We start from the raw sequence: 23,991 nt of genomic DNA, 5'->3' as shown, positions 1-23,991 counted from the left end.
AGGTAGAAACCCGAGAAGACGGAACTAAACAGACTGAGCCAGGCTTCCTTCACGGACCCTGCGAACCTGCAGCTCCAGCCCACTGTAAGAAGGAAATGCCTTTTTGCAGGGGGAGAGGGGGGAGTAGGGCCGCGAAGGCCTCTGGGAAATGTAGTTCGGGGCAGGAAGCAGCGGAACGACTCGATTCTTCTCAGTACCAAGTTGCGCTCCCAATCTGAGAGCTGGGCTGGCAGGAGGCCGCTCCGGCAAAACCCTAGGCTGAGCTCCCCTACGCGGAGCTGTGAGCCCTGGAACGCCGTGGTCGGCTTCTCAGGACGCGCAAACGGGGAAGCTGGTCCCGCCCGGGTGAGCCGCGGGGGCCTCTGGGAAGCGTCTCCCCTGGTCTAACGGACCAAGGCTTGTGGAGCCCTCAGCCACCTACAGCCCCGGCCTCAGGGGCGCCTCTGTCCCAGCCCGCGCCGGCTGTGCCACTTCGGCAGCTTTACGTGTGGTTTCGGGGCCTGTGTCCGCGGGCTAGGTGGTGAGTCATCCGGAAACCGCTAGCTCTCAGCGCCGGACTCTTTGTGCTGGGTGGGAGTGGGGGCCCGCGGACCTGGTGCCCCAATCCTTGGAAGAGGACGCCAGGCGGGGCGATGCCTGTGCCTGTGGTTCCCTGAGGCAGTGGGAGTGGCGTGCGAAGGACTGTGAGAGTCTGGCGTGAAGTGACTGTCATTTGCCAGACGTTTGTCTGGCTGAGTGTGGCCCCGGGAGCGTGTCCGTAAGCGGATTTCGTGGAGGCGCTTTCCCTTTTATCTTTCAGTATGAACCTGCGTGCAAACATGCGTGACAGTGGGATCTTGAATGAATGAAAAACTGTTTTTGCAAGGTAGGGTGTGCTTGTGGGTGTAGATGTGTGACACTTGGCATTTCTGCCAGCGCTGCATGTCTTTGGCTATGGTCATTGGAAATAAGTTCTTTTTGTTTGTTTTCGTTTTGTTTTTGAGACGGAGTTTCGCTCTTGTTGCACAGGCTGCTGGAGTGCAATGGCGCGATCTCGGCTCACCACAACCTCTGCCACCCGGGTACAAGCGATTCTCCTGCCTCAGCCTCCCGAGTAGCTGGAATTACAGGCGCGTGCCACCACGCCTGGCTAATTTTGTATTTTTTGTAGAGAAAGGGTTTCTCCATGTGGGTCAGGCTGGTTTCGAACTCCTCACCTCAGGTGATCCACCCGCCTCGGCCTCCCAAAGTGCTGGGATTGCAGACGTGAGCCACCGCGCCCGACCGGAAATATGTTTTTATATGAAACATCGATAGCCTCAACACTTCATTTTTAATTTTATTTTCGTGTATTAGCTACATTGTTTTGTGTACGTACTAAACTCATTCTCCTCGTCCCCTACTCCACCTCATTTGGGGAGTAGAGTGGGGTGGAAAAAAATGCAGAAAAGCTTGAAGAACAAAAATCATTCATAGTTCTACCAGCCATGCAACTACTGTCAAAATTTACTTTCCATCTTTTCACCCCCGCCTTTGTGAATACATACGTATACGTTCATATGTTCTATATATGTGCATGATGGCTTCAAAATTGCAGTCACACTATACATACAATCTGTAACCAACCTTTCTTATTTAACAATATATGATTGGTATCTTTCCATTTAAACAATCACAAATTATGCCATCATTTTAAAGTATTTCATGGTATACGTTTACCCCTGCTGATGGGTGATTTGGTTCTCTCTAGCTTATTGAAATTATAAACTGTGTGTTTATCAGCAACTATTTGGCACATGTTTTAATGTACTTTTCTAAATTTTTTGGAGGGGGAGCAGGCTCCTAAAAGTAGAATTGATAGGTCAAAATGTATGCTCTTATTAAAGGTTCCCTGAGCCTATCCAATTATTCTTCTGTAAAGTTCCAATAATCTGCAGTATTATTGGCATAAGATTGCCTATATCCTCATACACCATTGATAACTATGGATATTCTAAATAGTAGTAATCTTTGTTCCTCATTGCTATAAATTAATTAATTTACTATAAAACAATTGATTACTTATTGAAGTCAAGCATTTAAAAAATCTTTTGTGAATTATACGTTTTCTAAAGTAGCGTTCTGTTTTCAAATTTCTTTTCCAGAGTTCTTCGTATATTAAGGATTCATTCATTCATAGACTCATCATTTATTGAACGCTGTCTGTGTAACAGGCACGATCCTAAGTGCTTGGGATATAGCAGTGAACAAGAGGCAACCCCCCTACTATCATGGTACTTACATTTTTGTGGGCCAGATAATAAACAAGGTAAGAAAATTAAATATGAAGTATATTAAATGGTGAAAAATACTAAGAAAAAATGTGAAGTGAGAGGATATTTAGAATTAGAGATGGGAGTTTGAGTTTTAGATGGGCTCTTCAGGGAAGGCATCCTGAAAAGGTAGTAATAAAGATATGAAGGAAGTAAAGGATCTATTTATGCATAAGTGAGGAAAGTTATTCCAGGCAGAGGGAACAGCAGTTGTAAAGGCTTTGAAGTGGCAACATGCCTGTTAGTGAAGAGGCTGGTGTGGCTGAAATAGAGTAATTGAAGGGGAGAGTAGTGGGAGAGAAGAGAAGAAAGGTAAGTGGTGGGGAGGAGGGCAGATCAGATTGGGCTTTATGGCCCGTAGTACTAATTTTGGCTTTTCCTCTGAGTGAGATGGGAAGCTGCCGGAGGGTTTTTGAGCATGGAAATGATACTATCTGCTTACGATTTAAGAAGATAGCTTTGGCAGCTCTGATGAGAATGGCCTATGGGAGGACAAATGAGGAAAAAGCGGGCAGGTCAAGGGAAGAAGCAGAGAGACCAATTAGGAAACTACAGTTGTGTTGCTTAATGATGGGTATCCATTCTGAAAAATACTTGGTTAGACAATTTTGTCCTTGTACGAACATCCTGGAGTGTACTTACACAACCTAGATGGTATAGCCTCCTGCAAACCTAGGCTGTATGGCATAGCCTATTCTCAGGCCACAAACCTGTACAGCATGTTACTGTACTGACTACCATAGGCAACTGTAACACAATGGTAAGACGTTGTGTATCTAAACATATCTAAACACAGAAAAGATACAGTGAAAATGCAGTATAAAAGATTAAAAATGGGCCGGGTGCGGTGGCTCATGCCTGTAATCCCAGCAGTTTGGGAGGTCAAGGTGGGCGGATCATGAGGTCAGGAGATCGAGGCCATCCTGCCTAACAGGGTGAAACCCCATCTCTACTAAAAATACAAAAAATTAGCCAGGTGTGATGGAACACTCCTGTAGTCCCAGCTACTCGGGAGGCTGAGGCAGGAAAATCACTTGAACCCGGGAGGCGGAGCTCACATTGAGCCGAGATTGTGCCACCGTACTCCATCCTGGGCAACAGAGTGAGACGCCATCTCAAAAATAAATAAATAAATAAATAAGATTAAAACTGGTACAGCTATATATATATTTTTGTGTGTGTGTGTGTGGTGGTGAGTGAATACGAAGGGTTAGGACATTAGTGTACACTACTGTTGACTTTATAAAAACCCCACACTTAGGCTACACTAAATTTATAAAAACATTTTTCTTTTTTCAGTAATAAATTAACCTTAGCTTACTATAACTCTTTTACTTTATACACTTTTAAATTTTTTAAACTTTTTTACTCTTTTATAATAATACTTAGCTTAAAACACAAACATATTGTATAGCTGTACAAAAATATTTTCTTTATATCTTTATAAGCTTTTTTCTATTAAAAACGTTTTAACTTTTGAAACTCCTTTGCTGAAAACTAAGACACAAACACATTAGCCTAGGCTTACACGGGGTCAGGATCATCAATATCACTGTCTTCCACCTTCACATCTTGTTCCGCTGGAAGGTCTTCAGGGGCAATAAACATGCATGGAGCATGCAGGAAACAAAAAACATGCATTGTTATTGTTATCATCTCCTATGATAATAATGTCTTCTGGAATACCTCTGGAAGGACCTGCTTGAGGCTATTTTACAGTTCACTTTTTTTTTAAGTAGGATTATACTTTAAAATAACAAAAAGTATAGTATAGTAAATACATAAAGCAGTAACGGTCATTTATTATTTTCAAGTATTATGTACTATATGCATGATCAATAATCAATAATATTATCAAATACTAATACCATACACAACTGTATGTGCTATACTTTTATACCACTGGCAGTGCAGTAGGGGTGTTTTGTTTACATTAGCATCACCACAAACATCATAGAGTGTACTTATATAAACCTAGGTTACATGTGTAATGCATTGTGCTATGACGTTATGATGGCTATGACGTCACTAGGTGATAGGAATTTTTTTTTTTTTTTAAAGTTCAGCTTTTTATTGAACACATTATAAAAGAGATTTACTCAAAAAGACCAAAGCCCATGTCATCATCAGACTCCTCGGATTCTTCTTTCTTTGCTTCCACTTTCTTCTCCTCAGCTGGAGCAGCAGCAGTGGAGAGGGCAGGACCTCCTGCTGGTGCAGCACCAGCTGCTGGAGCAGGTCCACCAGCCCCTACATTGCAGATGAGGCTCCCATTGTTGACATTGGCCAGGGCCTTTGCAAACAAGCCAGGCCAAAAAGGTTCAACATTCACACCGGCTGCTTTAATGAGGGCATTGATCTTATCCTCCGTGACGGTCACCTCATCGTCGTGCAGAATGAGGGCCGAGTAGATGCAGGCGAGCTCGGAGACGGAGGCCATAGCGCGGGCAAGTGTGGGACTGGCGCTGCCGGACGCGGTGCTAGTCGCCGGATGAAGTGAGGCCCTCACTCCAACGCGGCCTTAGCTTTCTCGGAAGGACCGAGCACCTTCGCGACAGCTGAGGAAAAAAGGCAGGAATTTTTTAGCTTCATTAAAATCTTATAGGACCACTGGTTGTATATGTGATCTGTTGTTGGCTGAAATGTTGTTACGTAGCATATGATTGTATTGTAGTACTTTAGGGAAAAGATATTGGTGATCTGGACCAGAGTAGTAAAAATGGTGAGTAGTCATCATGTACTAGATATAATTTAAAGGTAGAGCTGCCGTGATTTGCTGACAAACTGAGGCAGATTGTGAATGAGACAAGGTGACACAATATTGTTTTTATGAGTAACTTGAATGGAGGTGTCATTAACTGCGAAGGGGAACAATGTAGGAAAAACTGACTTGGAATGTAGGAAAATAGTGAGATTTCAGTTTGGAATATAGTATGTGAAATGTGAGGATGCCCATTAGACATTCAAGTGGAGATATCAAGGTGGCAACTGGATATACAAGTATGAAGTTCAAAAGGAGAGACAAAAGAGAGATCTAAGGTCTAGGATGGAGACATATTTGGGAATTATCAGGATATAAATGATATTTAACACGAGACTGAATGAGATCACTTAGAGGTTAGGATAGATAGAGAAAGGTGGAGACAAAGGACTGATCTCTGAGTCACTCTAACATAACAAACTCTGGGAAGTAAGGAGGAATTAGCAAAAGAGACTGACGGGGACTAGCTTGAAATGTTGAAGGAACACTAGGTGAGTGTGATATTCTGGAAACCAAGGGAAGAATGTATTTTAACAAGAACTGTGTCGGGTGCTACCAATAGGCCACGTAAAATGAGGAGTGAGAAAGAAACATGGAATTTGGCAACATGAAATTCATTTATTAGGGACCCTGAAAGCAGTGTCTATGGAATTTTAGGCCAAAGAGAGAACTGGAAAAGAAAAAATTGGAGATATCAAGTCTAGACAATTCTTGAAGATTTTTTTTTTTTTCTAAATGGAAGAAGTGAAATGGCGTGGTAGCTGGAGTTAAGAGGTATACATTCTGTTTATATACTGATTGAAATGATCCAGTAGAGAGAGAAACTACAATACAGGAGAGAAAGCAGATAATATAAAAATGTCCTTAAGTAGCCAGAGCAAATGAGATCTTGTGGCAGAGTTTGGCTGAGCTTGGACCTTGACCATGGTAATAACAGGAGAGAAGGGAGAAGTACTCAGGCACAGATACAAGTAAATGGGCAGATGTGTTGGTGAGAACTTGTGAACCTTCTCTTATGATTGTTTTAACTTTATAGTGAAGTACCTAGAAAGAGACTCAGATGAGAGTGAGACTGGTGCTAGAGTTTGAGAAGAGCAGGGGAAAGAAAATCACAGAGATTGGGACAGAAAATAGAGAAATTATGAATTTTAGGCACCATTAAAGACCCACTTAATGTTAGTATTTATGAATTTAAAGTGAGCCTATTCTGTATAGCTGTGTGTTTTTTCTCCTGCAGTGTTCATCCGCTTTTTATCCTGCAGTGTTCATCCGCATAGTTTGCAGCCACAGACAGGTTAGGGGGAGATTTGGATTTAACCAGAATGTTGGTTTCATGAAGCAAAGAGGAATAATGTGAGAGAGAGGCAAAAGGAGTCTTAAGTTGGCAAAATAATTGATTGTTGTTTTGATTTTGGATTTTAGGCTAGGTAAGTGGAAAAGTGAGGACAGGAAGAGGGTGAAGGACAGTAAAAAATTAGTAGAATCAAGGAATGGAAGGTCCTGACAGGGTTGAAGGACTGTTGGGTTGTAATATTAGAGGAAGTAAGGTGAAACATATTGAGGGATGGGTCGGGCACGGTGGCTTATGCCTGTAATCCCAGCACTTTGGGAGGCCGAAGTGGGCAGATCATGAGGTCAAGGGATCGAGACCATCCTGGCCAACGTGGTGAAACTCTGTCTCTACTAAAAATACAAAAATTCACTGGGCATGGTGGTGCACACCTGTAGTCCCAGCTACTCCGGAGCCTGAGGCAGGAGAATCGCTTGAACCTAGGAGGTGGAAGTTGCAGTGAGCCAAGATCACGCCATTGTACTCCAGCCTGGCCACAGAGCGAGACTCTGTCTCAAAAAAAAAGAATATTTTTCATATGTTTTAAAAATAGAACAGTTCTTCTTACCACTATACTGGTTTTAGAAAACATGGATGATTACTAACTAGACCCATTATTTCAGTAAGGGCTGCAAAATGGCAGTATTCTAATTCTGTCATTCCTTCGTTTACTAGCTAGAATATTTTCCTAAAGAAAAAATTTTCCTCGTCAACTGTTTGTTCACCCTTAGGTACAGTTTGTACAGAAAAGGCAGAATAAATGGATTCTTTCCCTTTATATGATTTTGAGTTATCGAAGTGGTTCTCTGGCATCTCCTAGTGGGTTGTTTTTATTATTATCACCATTATATATTCATCATTTTTAGCATATTTGATGTGTCTTAAATTACTGCACTTATTTTCTTTTCCAAGCTTAAATGTTCTCATCTTTGGCTACTGTTTCAGGATAGCTTCTGAATCCTTTTAACACATCCCCAGTAGTGTTTGATGGTGTCCTACGTTTCTGATATGATAGGACATCCCCAGATCATTTTGAACATTTTCTGCCCTATGCATGAAATCAATATTTTCTGTATGGTGCCCTGATTGCTTTAAGTAGGAAATGGTATTTTGAGACCACAGTTATAGTGCTTGTTGCTGTTGGAATGGTTATTGTTGTTAGAGGGTTTTTGTGTGTGTGGACAGAGCTAGGATATATATGTATATATTTTAACAACTTGATTAAGATATAATTCATAACAATACATTTTACCCTTTTAAAATATACAGTTTAATATTTTTAAAAATATATATTCAGCCAGGTGCAGTGGCTCACGCCTGTAATCCCAACACTTTGGGAGGCCAAGGCGGGCGGGTCACAAGGTCAGGAGTTCGAGAATAGCCTGACCAACATGGTGAAACCCCAATTCTACTAAAAATACAAAAATTAGTCTGGCGTGGTGGTGCGCACCTGTAATCCCAGCTACTCAGGAGGCTGAGGCAAGAGAATCACTTGAACTCGGGAGACAGAGGTTGCAGTGAGCCGAGATCGCACCACTGCACTCCAGCCTGGGCGACAGAGTGAGACTCCGTCTCAAAATAATAATAATATTAATAATAATAATATATATAATTGTATATATATTTTTTCATGGGGTTATGAAACTACCACCACAATGGAATTTTAGAGCATTTCATCACTAAAGGAAACATGGTATTCATATGGGATTGATGGTACGCATCCCCTAGGTCCTGCCCAACCTAGTCAACTACTGATCTTTCTGTCTCTATAAATTTGCCTATTCCACACATTTCATATAATTGAAATAATATATTATGTGACCTTTTTTGACTGACTTCTTTCACTTAGCATGTTTTCAAGTTTCATTCCTATTATAACAGGAAATATATTCTTAACAAAATGAGCATCATGAGTTCATATTGCTGTTTCCAATGTTAAAAATTTTAGCCAGGTGCGGTGGCTCACGCCTGTAATCCCACCACTTTGGAAGTCCAAGGCGGGTGGATCACGAGGTCAGGAGATCAAGACCATCCTGGCAAACACGGTGAAACCCCGTCTCTACTAAAAAAAAAATACAAAAAATTAGCCGGGCGTGGTGGCAGGCGCCAGTAGTCCCAGCTACTTGGGAGGTTGATGCAGGAGAATGGTGTGAACCCAGGAGGTGGAGCTTGCAGTGAGCTGAGATTGCGCCATTGTACTCCAGCCTGGGCAACAGAGCGAGACTCCATCTCAAAAAAAAAAAAAAAAAAAAAAAAACATTTAAATTATAGAGTTTTAACTTTGGTTTTATTTTTGTAGCTTTTATTTGCTCAATGATCCATCTGTATATCTATATATGTATGTATAAATAAGACAATTTCAGAGCAACATTATTAGTCCTTACAATATTCCTACAGTAAATAATTTTAACATTTCTTTATAGATCTATTTGCTGCTAGGATATATCCCTCTAGAGAAGTACAGTCCAATTATTGAGCTTTAAAGTAACTATAACTAATTTCCATGTGGTTAAGCTGAAAACTTGATACATGATTAGTTTCATTTGTTTTATTTTGCTTCTGGTTTTTAGGTATAGCTTTTGTTTTAACATTTGATCCAATTTAATTTTGTCCTATAATTATGTAAAACACTTACATGATTGGAAAGTCAGATATACAAAACAAGGTGTATTAAAGTGTACACAAAACAAATACAGAAAATAAAGAGAAGTCTTGGTGTTTATTCTATTTGTGTCTCTACCACCTTTTAGTAACCGTTTTTAAATTGTTAAATTTTTTGGTTTTCCTTCTACTTTTTAATGTAAGCAAATATGCATAAAATGCTAGTTTACTATCCATAATTTTTTTTTGTTTTACTTATCCAGCTTTTTCATCGTAAATAAATTTGAGGATTTGGCTTGATAAGCTGAGTGAAAAACTTTTTGGTAATTATAATTGAAATTATATAAATTTTATAGATACTATTGGGAAAATAGGCATCTTTACCATGCTGACTTTTTCTGTCTTTAACTATGGTATTTATTTAAGGTTACTTTTGTGAACCTTAATACATTTTCTTGACTATGCTCTTATACAGCTTTTGTTTGAATTATTCCTATTGTCTTGGAGTTTTTGTCACTTTTGTAAATTGTGAATAAGTTAGTTAAAATGCCACATAGACCTGCTACCACATTTAACACACCTTTCTCCTGATTAAGTGTTTGCTTGGGTGCAACCTTTAATTATTTCCCAGAGTTTCTGAAAGTCTGGTTCTGACAGGTTTTGCCTGTTTGTTTTTTTCATTTCTAGGGAAGGATAGGCCACCAGTCTCATCCCTTGACTTTTTTTCTTTTTTTTTTTTTTTGAGACAGAGTCTCACTATGCTGCCCAGGCTAGAGTGCAGTGACTATTCACAGATGCAGTCATGGCACACTGCAGCTTTGAACTCCTATGTTCAAGCAACCTTCCTGCCTTAGCCCCCGCAAATAGCTTGGACTGCAGGTGCATGCCACCATGCGTAGCTTCATCTCTTTACTCGTAACCTGAATGTTAAAGTGGGTTTCTTGTAGACATATATAGTTGGTTGTTTTGTTTGTTTGTTTGTTTGTTTTTTAAATGCACTCTGACAATCTGTCTTCTAATTGCTGTGTTTGGACCATTTATACTTGGTGTGATTATTTTTGTAGTTGGATTAACATCTACCATTGGCTGGGCATGGTGGCTCATGCCTGTAATCCCAGCACTTTGGGAGGCCGAGGCAGGCAGATCACCTGAGGTCCAGAGTTTAAGACCAACCTGGCGAAACCCCGTCTCTACTGAAAATACAAAAATTAGCCAGGCGTGGTGCCACATGCCTGTAATCCCAGCTGAGGCTGAGGCAGGAGAATTGCTTGAACCCAGGAGGCGGAGACTGCAGTGAGCCAAGATTGTTCCACTGCGCTCCAGCCTGGGCAACAGAGTGAGACTCCGTCTCAAAAAAATAAAAAATAAAAAAATAAAAAAACCTGCCATCTTCCTAGCTGTTTTCCATTTGCTTCCTATGCAAATAGAAACTTTTTTTATTTCTTTGTTTGGTTTCTTCTCTTCCCTCCTCCTTTGTCTGATTACTACGGTTTTCATTGAGCATTTTATATTATTTCATTTTATCTCCTGTTTACTTTATCATTTATACTTCTTTTAAAAATTTTTAGTGTCACCCTAAAGTTTTCAATATGTATTTTTAACTAATCTAAATTCACTTTTGAAAAATGCTGTACTGCTTCATATGCAGTACAGGAACCTTACAACAGTATTCCCAGTTCCCCCTTCTTCTCCGTTGTTGTGTCACTTGTGATGTCTCTTTCATTCATTTCACTTATCTGTGAGCTATAATCACCTAATAACACTGTTATCATTATAGCCTTCAACAAAAAACATTTATCTTTTAGATCAATTGCTAATAAAAGAACCGAAAGATTTTATCTTACCCTTCATGATTTCGTCTCTGATGCACTTCCTTTCTTTATGTAAATCCATGTTTCTGACATATATTGTTTTTCTTCTGACTAAATAACTTTTTAACATTTCTTACAGGGTAGGTCTGCTGGTGATGAATTCCCTTACCTTTTGTTTTGAGAAAGTCTTCATTTCTCCTTCAATTTTGAAGGATAATTTCCCTGAATAGAAAATTCTAGGTTGGTGACTCTTTTTCATTTAATGCTTTAGATATTTCACACCACTTTTTTCTTGCTTATTTGGTTTCTGACAAGAAGTCTGCTGTAATTTTTATCAATGTCATTTTATAGGTAAGGTGTTACTTTTTTCTGGGTTCCTTGAATACCTTTTCTTTTTCTTTTTTTTTTTTCAGTTTCAATATGATATACACGTTTTTTTTGTTTTGTTTTGTTTTGTTTTGGTATTTATCCTGCTTAGTGTTCTTTGCGCTTCCTCATTCTGTGGTTTGATGTGTGTCGTTAATTTGAAACATTCATGGACATTATTACTTACAATATTTCATCTGTGTTCTCTTTTTTTCTCCTTTTGGTTTTCTAATTGGGAAAATAGATGTCTATTTAATAGATACATGTTTTGATATTGTCCCATGGTTTGGATGTTCTCGTTTTTCATTCTTTTTCCTCTGTGCACTTTCTTTTGAAGTTTCTATTTTCAGGTTCACTGATTGTTTCCTCTACTGCGTTGAGTTTGTTGATGAGTCCATTGAAGGCATTCTTTCTTTTTGTTAATATGTTTTTTATTTCTAGCATTTCTTTTAATTCTTTCTTATAGCTTGCATTTCTCTGCTTACAGTACCCATCTCTTTTTCTAACTTTGTCATAGAGCACTCAAAATATTAATCATAGTTATTTTAAATTCATTGCACAAACTTTTACTGCACATCTTTTCTTATATAGGTTGTGCTGGGCAATGAAACATCAAACCATATGACCAGTCCCTGCCATAAGTGGTTCACAGTCCTACTTAGACAGATAAATCAGTGGGTGCGTTGGCAGAGCGATAAATGCCACAAGATGGTTAAGCTCATGAGATACAGGAGTACAAATAGATCCACATAGAGGGATATCCCAATCAAATGATAAAGTCATTCTTAATCTGATCTCTTTAAAAACAAGAAGGCATTGGTCAAAAGCAAGAAGGAACTGATGATCAGCAATCAAGAGATAGTTTCTAGGCATGGGAACGTAATATAGAGTAACTTTTAAGGAGCTTTGTATATTTTAAGAAAGCATGTAATTATGTATGGCTGGAGTTTACTTTCAGGGAGTGAAAGATGAAGCTAATGAGGTATTCAGAAACAAAATTATAAAAGTTGTCATTGAAGTAATTTAAGGTAATACCCATGTAACTAATAAGCACAGGTAGCCCTTGAATCTAAAATAAAATACAGTTTTTAAAAAGGACTCCATAAAGAATATAAAAATATCAGCCTGGGCATAGTAGCTCATGTCTATAAGCCTAGCACTTTGGGAGGCCGAGGCAGGCAGATCATTTGAGCCCAAGTGTTCAAGACCAGCCTGGGCAACGTGGCAAAACCCCGTCTTTACCAAAAATATATAAATTAGCCAGGCATGGTGGTGCATGCCTGTGGTCCCAGCTACTTAGGAGGCTGAGATGGGAGAATCACTTGAACCTCGGAGATCAAGGCTGCGGCGAGCCATGCGCTTCTCCAGCTTGGGCAACAGAGTGAGACCCTGTTTCCAAAACAAAACAAAAAAAAGAATATAAACATATCTAAGATTTTCCAGTTTTATTTTGTTGATTCTTAAACATTATACACCAATTCCACACTCTCTTTTCCTTTCCTATTTCCACATACCTCAGTTTCTCTGTTACCATAAGCCAATAAATTTTGGGCAAGGGGAGAAAAAATAAATTTAAACAGAGGAGTATTACTTAAGATGCATTTTATAAGGATAGAATTCTCGATTAAATCCTGAATTTATTTTAAAATTGGTTTTAAAGGATATTGTTGCGACAACTAGGGAAGTATGAATAGAAATAATTTATTTTATTGTACTAATGTTTAATGTCTTTGCTGTGATAATGGCACTGTGTTTATGTAGGAGACTTCTTAGTTTTTGGAGGTCATTCTGAAAGAGTTAAATGTGAAGTTTGTGTACATGTTTTTAGAGAAGGAAAGAGAGGTAGAAAAATGTGGCAATTGCTGAATATAGGTTAAGGGTTTTAGAAGTATTCTTTGTACTAATCTTTCAACGTTTTTGTAGTTCGAGTTTTGTGTTGTTTTTGTTTTTGTTTGAGACAGTCTTGCTGTGTTGCCCAGGCTGGAGTGCACTGGCGCGATCTAGGCTCACTGCAACCTCCGCCTCCCGGGTTCAAGCGATTCTCCTGCCTCAGCCTCCCAAGTAACTACAGGATTACAGGCGCCTGCCACCACACCTGACTAATTTTTTGTATTTTTAGTAGAGGTGGGGTTTCACTGTGTTGGCCAGGCCGGTCTTGAACTCCTGACCTTGCGATCCGCCTACCTCGGCCTCCCAAAGTGCTGGAATTACAGGTGTGAGTCACTGTGCCCGGCCTCGAGTTTTTAAAAGCAATAAATTTTGGAGGAAAATTTTTAGAATATATACATACAAGTATGTTTAGAGTGAACTAGAGGAAAGGAAAGTAGGAGGCAGTTAAACTGTTTCATGAAGCGTCAACTCCCTGTCTAAAGAAAAAGTTTTCTTAATGGAGAGCTCTGTGACTTAATGTTTAACTAACATGAATGGGAGCTTCCTTCTCAAACATATGGGCCCTAAGAGAGAAGTAGAAATTTTAAGAGATAAAATATAAGACACTTAGATGGTCAGTTTAAGGGATAGATCACCCTATTCTTAGGAATTATACATAAGAGAAAGTAGAGAAAATGACAACAAAAAGGTGCAAGAAAATTTCCTAGAAGAGAACAATAAATATACGGATTGCAGTGACCATATGTCCATGATATACATTGACCAAAAGCTCAGTGCGATTAATGAGAAAAACCCACACCAACTATCAGAAACTAACACGAGAAGAAAGGCCAAAAACTTTCTACAGAGGAAAAAAAAAGTTGGAATGATCTAGAAGTAGAATGTCAATATACAGCAACACTAGAAGTCACTGGAGCCGCAAAGTGAAGTCACATTGCTTTAAATTTCTGAGGAAAAATTGTTTTTCTGAGAAGCCTACAGTTAGCCAAATTATTATTTGAGTATGAGAGTAGAATAAAAATATTTTCAAACATGCCAGCCAAATTAAAGAGAGAACAAAGTAAAGAAGCTTTTGAGAAATTAAATTTTTGATTTCTGTAGGTTGCAACTGTCTTTGGCAACTTTAGATCCCAGATAGAGCGGTACCCACAGAGTTTAATGCTGTTCTTCCAGCCATCAGTGGGTGCTAATGTCCAGCCCTTATATCCTTCTTTCATGTGTCATTGGCCCTTTTCCCTTGTGATTTAAACATGTGTTGCAAAGTGGTGTGGTAGGACCTAGAATCCGGGAACCCATGGAAATAGTGGATAGAAGACTAGGAAAGAGTTGGGGGTGGGGGAGAAAATAGTGTTGTTGTCCACCACAGAGCCATATCCCCAGTCTGTGAGTTAGTTCATGCTAACTAGAGAATTTCTGTCTTGAGAAACGCTGCCAGGTGTACAGCTTTCAATGAGTTTTAGGTTTTTGGCAAAATGTGGATTCAAGCAAGAGGACTGTTAAAAATATATATATTATTATGTAGATATGCAAGTTGCTGTAAGCATTTTAACTGTATCAGAGCTCATTTCAGGAGGGAATTATGCATGATAGTCCAAAAACTAAACAAATTGATATGCCTGGAAGTAAGTTCTCTGCAGAGGAAAGAAAAATAATATTTATTACGAATATAACATTTAGTTTGTGAATTTGTTTCTAAAGTATTTCCTCAATTAGCTTAAAGTTGAGTTCCTCCAGTATACTGAATTCTGTCTTTTCTGAGGCCTTACCAATTGCTACTGCTTTGCTTGTAATGCTATCCCACCCCAACTCCATCCTAGCTAATTTACTCGACTTTAAACTGTTATCCTAATCCTAACTTTATTTGCAAGGTATTTTTGAGCCCCATGACAAAATAAACTGAAGGACTTCTCAAAAGTTTATTGTAATGAGGGGACTTTGGGTTTCTCCTTAGGGATGTAAACAGCTGGAAGGAGCTTTGCTTCAATCATTACAACAAGGAAACTACAAACTTCTACCCTACAACAAGGAAATGGACAGACTACAAAATAACTTTTCTAGAACCCATCAGAGAACTGAGGTCACAGGGCAACCAAGTAATCTTAAATCTGGGGAAAGAAAGATGCCAGCTGAGAGAAACAGGACTCAAGCTATACTTACCTGGGATGGACTCTGCCAGACACCATATAAGCCAGTAAGAAAATACAGCTATCAAGTTTTTAAACAAATTTTTAAAGTGTGAATGTCAGCTAATGAAAGTGTAAAACTACTGGGGGATTTGCAAAATTAGAGAGGTGGGGGTTCAATCTCTTGTAGGCTTTTCCTCTTGGAATCCCAGCAGCACTCATAGGGAAGATGGGGGTAAATCCTGAGAAGCCTTTCCTTGTGGTGCTAGCCGGGGGAGGGCAACAGCAGCCCAAACCCATCTTCCCTATCACTGCATAATGAAGAGCAGCAAAAACAGTTGCCTTAGGAGACTTGTAGAAAGCTACTGCAGTATAGGAAAGGGACCTGAAAAAAAGTACTATCTCTGAGAATAGGGGAGGAATATGCTCTAGGCCTAGCACTACAGCTGGCAGAGTGGCAAAAGCACTTGTGAAAGCCACATGCCCAAGACTTAGGGATATGGTGTCTGCCTAAGACTGAGACTTAGTGAGATCATAAGAGAATGCTTTCCCTCCATCTACTCAACCCCCACCAAAATAACAAGAATCAAATAGAAGCAATAGTAGAATACAGCTAGGAAGCTTGCAAGAGAGATTCTCTCTGAGGAGCAGCACAAATGGAACACCCAAAACTAAGGGAGAAAAGTGCATTGAGAAAACAACCATGGGAAATCAACCCTTACCTTAAACACGGATATTATTAGAGGATATTATTGAAGCCTGTGGTACACTCAGTGTAACCATAGCAATGACAAACCTCAAACTCTGTCCAGCTATTGAATAGATCAGCATAACCCCCCACGTTAAAAACCTAGCAGAAGGGAAGGCATACTCATGTAAACTTCTTAATCGTCGTATCTACTGTACTACCCAAGATGTACAGCCTTCACCAAAGATTATGAGGCATGTAAAAAGGCAAGAAGAAAAAGAAAAAACATACTTCAAAGAGACAAAGCAATAATCATAATTGACTTAGTTATGACATAGATATTGCAACAACCCAACAGGAATTTAAGATAACTATGACTAATATGAAATGGACCTGATGGGTAATTGCAGCAGAGATGGAAGAAAGGTATTTAAATAAATCATGGCTGAGAATTTTCCAAGTTAGTGACAGCAAACCATAGGTCCAAGAAGCTCAGAGATAAATACCAAAACAAAAATTTAAAACACATCTAAACATATTATATTTAAACCGCTGGAAACTAAAAATAAGAGGAAAATCTTGAAGATAACAAGAAAAAAAATTGTCTATTGAGGAACAAGAATAAGAATTACGTATAGCAGATCTATTATCAGAGACCATGCAAGCAAGAAGACAAGGGAGAATCATTTTTAAAGTGCAGAAAAAAAAGCTGTCAATCCAGGATTTCACACCAAGCAAAAATATCTCTTCAAAATGAAGGCGGGGGGGGGGGGTGGTGGTGGCAATCATCAAGATGGTGGTATAGGAAGACTTGGACCCTTTCTCACCTTCCCAAAATACTAATTCAGCAACAATTCACAGACAAATTCTGTTTGTGAGAAATCAGAAACTAATCGTAAAGGCTGTTGTATCCTGGAAGAACATGAAACAAGACTAGGGAAGCTAGTACGAAGATTCAGGATACCCTGTTGCTAGAGATACTGCCCCTGGTACAGTACCATACAGTCAGGAAGAGATGCCCTAACTCATCCAGGGGAGAGAAGGAGTTGGTTTGTGCAACCAGTACTCCATCTTTTCTTTATGAGCTCCCCAGAGAATTGGCTGAAAAATTCACTAGAAGGATTCAACATCAGACTAAATAAAGCAGAAGAAAGGATTAGCAAACTGGAAGACAAGCCATTAGAAATAATTCAGTCAGGGGAGTGATAATAAAAAATAATGAAAAAGAGTGAAGAAGGCTTAAGTTGGTTGTAGAATACCATCAAGCAGACTAATATATACATTATGGGAATCTCAGGAGAAAATAGAGAAAAAGGACCGGAAAGCTTGTTTTAAAAATAATGGCTGAAAACTCCCCAAAGCTGGGGAAGGAAATAAACATCCAGATTCAGGAAGCACAAAGGACACAAAATAAAATGAAACAAACACATACCAAGATGCATTATAGCAAATTGTCAAAAGTCAAAGACAGAATTTTGAAAGCAGCAAGAGAAAAGCAGCTTATCACATACAAGGGAACATCCATAGGACTATTAAGGGATATTTTTCAGCAGAAACTTTGCAGGCCAGAACAGAGTAGACTGATATATTCAAAGATCTGAAAGATCAAACAGACAAAACAAAACAAACAACAATAGCAAAAAATCCCTGCCAACCAGGAATACTATACTTGGCAAAACTATCCTTTAAAAATGATGAGAGAGGCCGGGCGCGGTGGCTCAAGCCTGTAATCCCAGCACTCTGGGAGGCCGAGGCGGGCGGATCACGAGGTCAGGAGATCGAGACCATCCTGGCTAACACGGTGAAACCCCGTCTCTACTAAAAAAAAATACAAAAAACTAGCCGGGCGAGGTGGCGGGCGCCTGTAGTCCCAGCTATTCGGGAGGCTGAGGCAGGAGAATGGCGTAAACCCGGGAGGCGGAGCTTGCAGTGAGCTGAGATCCGGCCACTGCACTCCAGCCCGGGCGACAGAGCGAGACTCCGTCTCAAAAAAAAATAAATAAATAAAAAAAATAATAAAAATGATGAGAGAAAGACTTTCCCAAACCAAAGCTGAGGAAATTCATCACCACTAGACCTGCCCTATAAAGAATGCCAAAGGGAGTTTTCAAATAGAAATGAAAAAACACCAAACAGCAAAAAGACAGTATGGAAAAGTATGAAGCTCATTGATAAAGGTAAATATATATGTAAACACAGAATACTGCATTACCATAATTGTAGTGGGTAAATAACTTTTAATTCTGCTATAAAAGTTAAAAGACGAAAGTATTAAAAATAGATATGAAATACATTAAAAGATACACTGTGAATAGATGTGAATTGTGACAATTATAACAAAATTTGGGCAGAAGAATTTAAAATGCAGAGTTTTTGTATGTAATTGAAGTTAAGTTTGTTATCAGCTTTAAAAAGACTATTGTATCTATATTTTATGTAAGCCCCACACTAACCACATATGCCAGAAAGTACCCATAGAGGCTACACAAAAGAGAAAGAAGTCAAAGCATATCAATACAAAAAACTAACAAAACACAAAGGGAGACTGCAACAGTGGAAAAGATGAAGGAAGAAGACTAACATAAAGCAACTAACAAAATAGCAATAGTAAGTTCTTCCCTAGCAATAATTGTAGTAAATGCACATTAAACTCCCCAATCAACAAACATAGAGTCGCTGAATGGATATATAAACAAGACCCAACTATATGCTGTCTACAAGAAGCTCACTTCAGATCTTAAGGGTACACATAGGCTGAAGGTGCGGGATGGAAAAAGATTATCCATGCAAATGGTAACCAAAAGAGAGCAGAGTAGCTATACGTATATCAGATAAAATAGGATTTAAGTAAAAAACTGTCACAAGAGACAAGGAAGCACATTTTATAATGATAATAGGGTCAACCCACTGGGACCATAGAATGATTATAAATATATATGCACCCAACACCAGGATATCTAATATGTAAAAGAAACATTGGCAAAATTGAAGGGAGAAATATACAGCAATGCAATATAATAGGAGACTTTAATATCCCACTTTCTGTCCATTAATAATGGACAGAACTTCCTGACAGATCAGTAAGGAAACATTTGACTTGAATAACACTGTAGACCTGATGGATCTAATAGACATATACAGAACTTTTTTTTTTTTTTTTAAGATGGGTCTTGCTCTGTCACCCAGGCTGGAGTGCAGTGGCATTGATCTCGGCTCACTGCAACCTCTGCCTCCTGGGTTCAAGTGATTATCCTACCTCAGCCTCCCGAGTAGCTGAGATTACAGGCATCCACCACCATGCCTGGCTAATTTTTGTATTTTTAGTAGAGACAGGGTTTCAACATGTTATCCAGGCTGGTCTCGAACTCCTGACCTCAGGTGATCCGCCTGCCTCGGCCTCCCAAAGTGCTGGGATTACAGGCATGAGCCACCGTGCCTGGCCATATACAGAACTTTCTACCCAACAGCTGTAGAATATATATTATTTTTCTCTACACATGGAGGTTTCTCCATAATGCATCACATATTAGATCACAAAACAAATGTTAAAAATTTTTAAAATATCTAAGTCATACCAAATATCTTTTCTGACCCCAGTAGAATGAAACCAGAAATAAATATAACAAGGAAAACCAAGAAATCCACAAACATATTGAAACAAACAGAATCTTGAATAACCATTGGGTCAAAGGAGAAATAAAAAATGAAATTAGAAAATATCTTGAGGCAAACAAAAACATAACATACCAAAACTTATAAATTGCAGCAAAAGCAGTACTGAGAGGTAAATTCGTATGGATAAGCTCTTACATTGATAAAAGAAGAAAGATCTCAAATAAACAACTAACTTTACATCTCAAGGAACTAGAATCAGAAGAGCAAACTAAGTCCAAAGTTAGCAGAAGGAAGGAAATAAAGGAAATGAAAGCATAAATAAATTAAATAGAAAAGTGATAGAAACTAATAGCTGGTATTTTGGGCTGGGCGCGGTGGCTCACGCCTGTAATCCCAGCACTTTGGGAGGCCAAGGCAGGTGGATCACGAGGTCAGGAGATTGAGACCATCCTGGCTAACACGGTGAAACCCCGTCTCTACTAAAAATATTTTTAAAAAATTAGGCGTGGTGGCGGGCGCCTGTAGTCCCAGCTACTTGGAAGGCTGGGGCAGGAGAATGGTGTGAACTCGGGAGGCAGAGCTTGCAGTGAGCCGAGATGGCGCCACTGCACTCCAGCCTGGGCGGCAGAGCGAGACTCTGACTCAAAAAAAACAAAAAAAAGAAACTAACAGTTGGTATTTTGAAAAAATTGACAAACCCTTACCTAAACTATGAAAAAAATAGAGAAGACTCAAATAAATAACATCAGAATTGAAAGAAGAGACAATATAACTGATGCCACAGAAATAAAAAGGATCTTAAGAAAAAACTATGTACAGCTGATGCCACAGAAGTAAAAAGGATCTTAAGAAAAAACTGTGAACAATTATATGTCAACAAACTGGATAACCTAGAATAAATAAATAAATTCCTAGAAACATACAAACTACCAAGATTAGATCACGAAGAAATATTATAAAAAGTCTGAACAGACCTATAACTAGTGTGGAAACTGAATCAGGAATCAAAAACCTCCTAACAGCAGAGGCCTGGACCACACAGCTTCACTGGTGAATTCAACCAAACATTTAAAGATGAATTAATAGAAATCCTTCTCAAAATCTTTCAGAATATTGAAGAGGAGGGACCAGTTCCATACTCATCTTACGAGGCCAGCATTATCCTGATACCAAAGCAAGACAGAGACACAGGAAAACTGCAGGGCAATATTCCTGGTGAGTACAGATGCAAAAGTCCCCAACAAAATACTAGAAAACCATATCCAACAGTACATTAAAAGGACATACACAATGACTAAGTGGGAGATAAAATGGAATAATAAAAAATGTGCAATTAAACAAAACCAAAGGAGAAAAGTGGGGGAAGGAGAGCGAAAAAGAACAAAGGAGCAAATAGAAAACAGCTAAGAAGATGATACATCTTAATCCAGCTGTATCAGTAATCAATTTTAGTATCATTATGAATGCACCAGTTACAGATAGAGCTTATCACATTGAACAAAAGAGCAAGATTCATCTAAATGCTGTTTTACAAGAAACCCATTTTAACTACCAGACTATAAGGTGGAGTAGCCTAAGATACCCATTTTAAATATAAAGATAAATAAGTGTATTAAAAGCAAATGACATAGGAAAAACTACCACAAAATACTAACCAAAAAAAAAAAAAAAACCAGGAAACAACTTTAATATTAGACAAAGTTTAGAACAAGGGATTTAATCAGGGATGAAGAAACATAATGCTCTAGGAGTTAGTAAGAAGACACAACAATCATAAATGTGTATGCAGCTAACAACACAGCTTCAAGATACATGAGGCAAAAACTGACAGAACTGAAAGGAGAAATAGACACATGCACAATTATAGTTGGGGACTTAAAACTCCTCTTTCAGGAATCAATAGAACATGAAAGCAGAATATCAGAAAGGTTACAGAAGACTCCAAAACAACATTATCAACCAACATTCAAGTATTGAATGTCAACTTTTTCAGTGTTCAAATGTCAATGACGTGTATAGAACACTCTAAACAACAGCAGAATACATGTCTTCCTCAAGTTCACATAGACATTCACCAACATAGATCATATTTGGGGCCATAATAGAAATCTCAAGAATTTTAAAGACATAAAAGTCATTCAAGGTCTATTCTCAGAACATAGCAGAATAAAACTAGAAGTGAAGAACAAAAAGGTATCTGGAAAATCTCCAGATATTTCAAAATTAAACACACTTCTAAATAGTCCATGAGTCAAAGAAGAAACATTATAGGAAATTAAAAAATAATTTGAAAGAAAATGGAAATACAGCACACCAAAATATGTGGGAAGCAGCTAAATTAGTGCTTAGAGGGAAGTTTGTTGCATTAAATTATATAAATAATTAGAAAAATCATTACTACACTTCTGCCTTAACAAACTAGAGGGGAATAAAGCAAACTAAACTCAAAACAAACAAAAGGAAGGGGATATTAAAGATTACAGCATAATTCAGTACAATTTGAAACCAAAAATAATGGAGAAAAATCAGTGAACTAAAAGCTCGTTCTTTGAAAAGCTCAATAAAAGTTGAAAAAAAGAAACAAATTGCTAATATCAGGAATGAAAGATAGGGTGTCACACTCAACCCCACAGATTTGAAAAGGATAATAAAAGAATACTGCAAACAACTCCATACCTGTGAATTTGACAACTTGGATGAATGAGCAAATTTTTTGAAAGACATAAACTACCAAAATTCAGACAAGAAATAACTTGAATAGTTATATATCTATTCATGAAATTGAATTTGTGATTTTAAAACTTCCAAAATGGAAACTCCACAACCAGGTAATTTCCCAGGTGAAATACTAAACATCTACAGAAGAAATTCTAATGATTCCATACAAACTTCCAGAATGCAGAAGAGGAGGAACACTTTTCAACTCATTTTATGAGGCCAGCTTTGCCCAGATACCAAAGCCAAAGATATTACAAGAAAACTACAGACTAGTATTCCTCATGGAGTTAGAAACAAAAATCCTCAACAGTATATGGGTGAATTGAATCTAGCAATATAAAAAAAGTATATCACAATAGGGTTCACCTTGGGAATATGAGATGAATTTCCAGTTCATCCTTTGAAAATCAATTACTATAGTTGACTGTAATAAGAGAATAAACATATGACTGTTATCTCAGTAGATGCAGAAAAGCACTTGACAAAAGTCAACATTCATTCATGTTAACAACAAAAAAACAAAGCAACTCCTCAGCAAACTAGGAATTGAAGGGAACAACCTTTACTAAAGGGCATCTTCAGAAAACCTAGAACTACATTACAGTTAATGGTGAGATACTGAATGCTTTATCTCTAAGACTGGGAACAATGCAAGAATGTCCTCTCTTACTACTATTATAATAGTCACTATTGTACTGGAAGTTCTAGCCAGTGCAATAAGGGAAAAGAAGTACATGAAAGACATAAAGATTGAAAAGGAAGGAATATAACTGTTTCTATTTGCAGACAACATAATTAAGTAGAAAATGCCAAAGAATCTACAATAAACCTCTTTATGTAGTACAGTTAAATTAATGTGTCATATTCTACATTCTATTTTAGATTCCACCTCCCAGAATTCACATCCTGGTTGAATTCTATTTGTATACAGTAAAATTCACTCTGTTTTTATGCCAATATTTTGTTCCGTTTTATATATAGGCTGGTTCCATATTTTTGGAATTGCAAATCATGCTGCTATAAACATGCATGTGCAAGTATATTTTTCCTATAATGACTTCTTTTCCTTTGGGCAAATACCAGGAGTGGGATTGCTGGATGAAATGGTAGATATACTTTTAGTTCTTTAAGTAATCGCCACACTGTTTTCCATAGTGGTTGTACTAGTTAACATTCCTACCAACAGTATGAAAGTGTTCCCTTTTCACCACATCCATGCCAACATTTATTATTTTTTGATTTTTTGATTATGGCCATTCTTCCAGGAGTAAAATATCATATGGTGGTATGGTTTGCATTTCCCTGATAATCAGTGATGTTGAGTATTTTTTCATATGTTCGTTGGCCATTCGTATATCTTCTTTTGAGAATTGTCTCTTCATGTCCTAGCCCACTTTTTGATGGGATTGTTTTTTTCTTGCTGATTTGTTTGAGTTCCTTGTAGATTCTGAGTATTAATCCTTTGTTGGATGTATAGACTGCAAAGATTTTCTCCCATTCTGTGGGTTACTTTGCTGATTATTTTGCTGTGCAGACGCTTTTTAGTTTAATTAAGTCCCATCTGTTTATCTTTGTTTTTGTTGTGTTTGCTTTTGGGTTCTTGGTCATAAAGTCTTTGCCTAAGCCAATGTCTATGAGGGTTTTTTGAATGTTATCTTCTAGAAATTTTATAGTTTCAGGTCTTAGATTTAAGTCTTTGATCCATCTTGAGTTGATTTTTGTATAAGGTGAGAGATGAGGATCCAGAGGATCCAGTTTCATTCTTCCTTTTTTTTTTTTTTTTGAGATGGAGTCTCT

General features: G+C 38.3%; 2 protein-coding genes across 8 annotated transcripts in view; one reads left to right on the top strand and one right to left on the bottom strand.

The window, feature by feature from the left end:
• Positions 1 to 12: 12 nt before the first annotated feature.
• The window catches only part of ZNF569 (zinc finger protein 569), a 71,996-nt gene continuing 48,017 nt past the window's right edge, over positions 13 to 23,991 (top strand). The window contains exons 1-4 of one of the 7 annotated variants that reach the window (XM_050768935.1): positions 150 to 520; positions 2,124 to 2,287; positions 15,002 to 15,241; positions 20,586 to 20,691. Coding sequence is in view for 4 of the 7 variants with exons in the window: in XM_050768933.1 (XP_050624890.1) it covers positions 15,213 to 15,241 (29 nt within the window). In the remaining 3 variants the exon portion in view is untranslated. Of the gene's footprint in view, positions 85 to 143; positions 521 to 542; positions 866 to 2,123; positions 2,288 to 15,001; positions 15,242 to 20,585; positions 20,692 to 23,991 lie in introns of those variants that run through there. The other 6 variants (XM_050768933.1, XM_050768931.1, XM_050768937.1 and 3 more) reach the window with 6 other exon arrangements.
• LOC126942124 (60S acidic ribosomal protein P1-like) lies at positions 4,334 to 4,877 on the bottom strand. Its single transcript, XM_050769361.1, has one exon. The coding sequence runs from the start codon at positions 4,729 to 4,731 to the stop codon at positions 4,387 to 4,389; it is 345 nt and encodes a 114-aa protein (XP_050625318.1). The 5' UTR covers positions 4,732 to 4,877; the 3' UTR covers positions 4,334 to 4,386.

This window comes from Macaca thibetana, chromosome 19 (assembly GCF_024542745.1).
Source record: "Macaca thibetana thibetana isolate TM-01 chromosome 19, ASM2454274v1, whole genome shotgun sequence".
NCBI lineage: Eukaryota > Metazoa > Chordata > Mammalia > Primates > Cercopithecidae > Macaca > Macaca thibetana.
This window is presented reverse-complemented; position numbering and strand designations above follow the sequence as displayed.